This window comes from Amborella trichopoda, chromosome 12 (assembly GCF_054954075.1).
Source record: "Amborella trichopoda isolate Santa Cruz 75 chromosome 12, AtrichopodaSantaCruz75HAP2 v2.0, whole genome shotgun sequence".
Classification (NCBI taxonomy): domain Eukaryota; kingdom Viridiplantae; phylum Streptophyta; class Magnoliopsida; order Amborellales; family Amborellaceae; genus Amborella; species Amborella trichopoda.
The window spans coordinates 39,898,219-39,903,802 of NC_142347.1; the positions used below are offsets into that span (position 1 = coordinate 39,898,219).

At 32.9% G+C, this 5,584-nt stretch overlaps 1 protein-coding gene across 1 annotated transcript; it reads right to left on the reverse strand.

The window, feature by feature from the left end:
• Positions 1-4,802: 4,802 nt before the first annotated feature.
• Positions 4,803-5,282, reverse strand: LOC18446945 (uncharacterized). The gene has a single exon (XM_006857049.4). The coding sequence runs from the start codon at positions 5,280-5,282 to the stop codon at positions 4,803-4,805; it is 480 nt and encodes a 159-aa protein (XP_006857111.1).
• Positions 5,283-5,584: the final 302 nt, after the last annotated feature.

Below are 5,584 nucleotides of genomic sequence, written 5' to 3' on the forward strand. Positions count from 1 at the left end.
ACAATGTGCCTACGTCTACGAGAGATGAGAGCTTCTTTACTGGCAATGGAGAATAGGGTTACATTTGCTCTCTTCCTTACGCCTCTTTGTTCTCTCTTATTACAAAAAATATGTGCTTTTTCCTTAACCCTAAATGAACCCCCCATCGCAATAATATATATTGAATCACAATAACATATATCGAGTTGCAACAATATATATCGAGTCCTAGATATATGGTACAAATTATCGAAATACCCCAAGTATAGACATATATCAAATCCCAGATATATCGAATCCCCATGTACGGCTCAAGCTTTTAACATCCCTCCGGAGTTGTCCTTTTGACTCTACCTTGACAAATCTATTTCATCATAATACAAGACATCAATCCTTATCAAAAAATCCATCTAATTGATCATCTCGACATCGAAATGCATGAATATGAAAAAAAAAAAAAAGATTTTGAATCCCATAAATAGTGCATCTCGCAACACATTGCTAGATCGTTGATAGGTCGTCCATTTTCAAGATTTAAATATGTTTATAGATCTCCTTGATTTTAACCATTTTTGGAGTTTAAAATTTTATAATTAGATATAAAATAGATTTTCAGATAATCTTAAAAAAAAAAAAAAAAAAAATTGCTTCAAAATTACATGCTATGCTATGATAAAATTTAGAGGTACGCCTTAATTGGATTGTTTGAGGTTGCAACCTTATAGAAACCACACACCCTGTGTATGCTCTCTCGAGCATGCCATACGTGCTATTCCCAATTTCTTTATCCACGTTTTCGCATTTATTTTCTTCACTGATTTGAACACATTGTCATTTATTTGTTGGGAGGATATCCTATATTTTATTTATCAAAAAAAAAGAAATGATATCCTATATTTTCTTTAGTATGCAATTCCTATATGTCCTAGACTTTAAGAAACAAAGTAGAGCCTTGTATCGAATCCTCATCTGGAAATCACTTTGGCCATTGAATTTCTCAATGATGGCTCTAAAATCAATTTCTAATACCGACTATAAAATTTGAAGCTCAAAACATGCTTCAAATCTTATTTTTAGAACGAAAGGGATGGTTCAAATAATGTTTTAAAGTATACATCATTTTTAGGGCTTAAAATCCCAATTTTTTTCACAACTATATAGTCAAGGCCGAGATGACCGATTTTAAGATTTTCGGATGCCATAATTGTAGTTTTTGGTGAATTTTGAGTGAGTCATTTACTTATTTTGATAGGGCATCCCTATCATAACATTTTCCATTTCTTTATTATCCTTCCAAGGAGTTTCTTATTATTGCTGAAGATGTGAGCTTCATCACGTCATGTACTCATTGTTATACTCAATCCTTCCAAGTAAATTTCTCAACATTCCTGAATATAACAACTCCATGGTCCTGGTCTCCAGCGTTATGAAGTAGTGTCTTATCGTTATCGTAAAGACCACGTCTCCTTGGACTTTTTATTTTCCTACTGCAATAAAAAATTAGATTATAAAGCTATAAACTATGTTAGATTATTATTTTGTTAAGTTTCCAGTCAGTTGACTCCTCTCTTTATTTGTTGCTTAACTAAGCAAGAGGGATCCCAACGAATTATGAAAGAAAAAAAAAGAGAAGTGAAAAGGAAAAATTGCAAAACTCCTCCAAAAAAAAAGAAAAAATAAAATTGTAATGGAGTATGCATGCATGGATTGCCTGAGTGTTCTCGTCCGAGTAACTAGGCTTGCCATCCTGGCGAGGCCGAGTATTTCGAGTTTGGTGTTCTCGAGTTTGGTGGTCAAGCTTGGGATCTTAAAAAAATATATAAGAAATCTAAAAAATAAGAAATTTAGTTGTAATATATTTTTTTTATATTTTTATTGTTTTGGTAGAGATTGGGAAGTGTTTTGGTCATAAATATTGATTTTTGTATTTTTCATTCTTTTTTAATTATTTTTAAAATAGACCCGGTCATGTTTTCAAATCCATTTTTTCACTATTTTTTTTAACCTCATTTAGGCGTATTTTGTTAAAATTGCTTTAAACATATTTTGCATATTTTTTGATATTTTTTTGTTTTTTTTTTTTTTCAACATTTTTTGGCCTGGCCAAGACCTGCGCAATTCGGGCCAAGTTACACGGACTTGGCCCAGCCGGGATCTGGGGCCGAGTCGTGCTTTCATACACTGGATTGCCCAAAATGAACACATGCATGGGCTCATGGCCCCATGGTGAAGAGCATAGGCATGGCATGATGGACATGATGATGTATTCATGCTGACTAATGTAGGATACAAACAGTCATCTTACTCATGCTTTGTTGAATTTCTTCTCAATATGTTCACACCGACATCTGCGTCACACGGATACGTTTGGACACCTCCATATCTCTAATTCTCTGTCCCATATATGTGGTCCCATATATGTGCCTCTGCATACAAAATTTGGTTACGAAAGGGACTTCTTATCACAGGGACCATAGATCATTTCATAAAAAATAATAGAGAGTAATTCAAAAATCTCTTTTTATTTTTAAAATTTAAAATAGTGTCATATATTTTAAGGTGTGGTTTCTATAAGGTTGCAACCTTAAACAATCCAATTAAGGTGCACCTTCAAACTTTATCATAGTATGTATTATTTGTGTTTAAAATTCATAAGATTATCTGAAAATCTATTTTTATATCTAATTATAAAATTTTAAACTCTAAAAATGGTTCAAATCAAGTAGATCTATAAACATGTGAAAATCTTAAAAATAGACGGTCTAGATAATGTGTTGCAAGATGCACTATTTTTGGGGACTCAAAATCTTTTTTTTTTCCATATTCATACATCTTGATGTCGAGATGATCATTTAGAGGGTTTTTCAACATTAAAAGAACCTTTTCCGATGGAGTTTTGAGGTGCATCTGTAGTTCTACATTTTAAGGTTGCAACCGTATATAAACTTTTTATTTTTTAAATTTAAGTCACGTTTTTTATATCAATACTTCTCACCATAATATACTTGCAAAAAACATAATAAAAAATAAGGAGAAAGTTTATATAAGGTTGCAAAAAATACGGATGCATCCGTAGGTGTAGAGGTAACGTCCACCTTCAAATTTCATCATGGTATATAATTTTGATGTAAAACGTTCTTAGGATTATCTTAAAATCTATTTTTATATCTAATTATAAAATTTTAAATTTAAAAAATGGTTAAAATCAAGTAGATCTATAAACATATGAAAAACTTGAAAATGGATGGTGTAGATAATATGTTGTAAAATGCACTATTTCTGAGACTTAAAATCTTTTTATTTTTCGTAGTCATACATCTCGATGTCAAGATGATCAATCAAGGGTTTTTTAACATTAAAACTACCTTTTCTGATGGATTTTTGAGGGGCATTTGTAGTTCTACATTATAGAGGGGCATTTGTAGTTCTACATTATAAGGTAGCATCCTTATAAAATTTTTCTTTATAGATACTTAATTTGAATCATTTTTAAAGTTTAAAATTTTATAATTAGGGTTAAAAATAGAATTCCATGCTATTCTAAGAATTTTTTACACCAAAATTATATCTTATGATGGAATTTAGAGGTGCACCTTATTGTAATTGTTTAAGGTTGCAACCTTCTGTAAACTACACCCAAAATATCAAGGGTGTGGTTTCTATAAGGTTGAAATCTTATACAATCCAATTAAGGCACACCTCCAAATTTTATTATAACATGTAATTTTGGTGTAAAAATTCTTTAGGTTTATCTCAAAATTTATTTTTATATCTAATTGTAAAATTTTAAACTCAAAAAATAGTTAAAATCAAGTAGGTCTATAAATATATGAAAACCTTGAAAATAGGCAGTCTAGATAATTTGTTACAAGATATACTATTTTTGGGATTCAATTTTTTTTTTTTTTTTTTCATATTCATACATCTCGATGTTGAGATGATCAATTAGAGGGTTTTTTAACATTAAAACAACCTTTTCCGATAAAGTTTTGAGGTGCATACGTAATTTTACATTTTAAGGTTGCAACCTTATATAAAAATTTTCTAAATATTAATGTATATAAGTACAAAGAACACAATGAAATCCTCCATTTTCCTTTTTAATAGGCAAATGGGATGGACGGTGGATACCCCTTGGTATTGACCGACCATATAAACCATGTTTATTCTTGTAAATAATCCCATCTTCCACCCTTTTATATCTCATCTTCCTTCTTGTTCGTTATTAATCTCCCTTACTCGAGACAAAATAATACTCTTTAAATATGGAAAAAAAAAATTATATAAAGGGAAAAGTTAATATAAAGTATCAGTCTTGTGCTAATGAAACCTTTATACTATTTAATTAAGTTGCAGATCAAAAATCCTCTAGAAGAGTGTGCTTTAATGTTGGAAAAATTTCCAATTTATTCATCTCAACCTCATGATGTATGGATATGAAGACAAAAAATAATTTCAACTCCTAAAAATAGTGTATATAGATATACTTGTTTTTCACTATTTTTAGAATTTGAAATTTATAAGTAGGAATTTTATTGTCAAAAAAGAAAAAGAAAAGTAGGAATAAAAATAAATTTTAAAGCATCTAAGGTTTCTAGAACTCCACTCCATACCAAAATTTAGAGTTGGGTCTTACTTCAATTTAATCATCTTAACCGAGACATTATAGATCTGGAAAAAAGAAAAGAAAAGAAACAGACTGTGAGAGAGAGAGCTCCTCTTAATTTACAAGATTACACTGTACGTCCTAAATGGATTGGCTTACAAAACCACCACCTCTCGTTCCATAAAATTAACACCTCCTTGAAAAATAGAAAGAAAAACTAAGCAATAAATTTCCCGTAATCCACAGAATGCAAAGAACCGGGGCTGACTACAGGAAAATTACTCCAAGAGCCCACCATCGACGGCTGAGACTCAAAACTAATCATCTCAGACCTGCTGTAAAAGTCATCCCGCGTCGGATTCCCTCCAAAACCTTCCGGAAGATCCATCACACCCCACTCCATATTACCGAATTCCGGGGCCTGTAGTTGCTTCTCCGGCGAGAAAAAAGAAGATAGGGGGCCACCTGAAAATTGATCAAGGGAAGGTGCGTGCCCGGAAAATGATTTTCTGGCGACGTTTCCAGGCGATTTTGGGTTGGCTCCTGTAAGTGTCTGGACAAGGTGGCGGAAACCAATTGGGTCCACGTTGTACACTTTGGCGGGAGGAGGGGTCGTTTTCCGGCCTAGTTTGGCCGGACCTTTTTTGACGTAGTTCGGAAACGCTCTCTTCTCTTCATTTTTTGCGATCGAATCCATCGAAATCCGCCGAGTTTTGGCCGGGATTTTAAGTGGGAAGAGAGGCGTGTTTTCTTTCGAATCTGAGTGCAGTTGGTGGGCTTTATAACCATTGGGTTTTGGAAATGATCCCTATGTTTTAGGAAATTGCTGGAGTAACCTTAATGCCCCATTCCTCGTTCTTTACGTGTGAACTCGATCGGGTATTTAAGTTTCTAATTTTGAAGTCAACTATAGTGTTCCACAACCCTGCAGGGTTGATGGAAACCGGGCCGGGTTACTCGGAACCAGCAATTTGCTGTGGCCAGTTAGCTTAACCACCC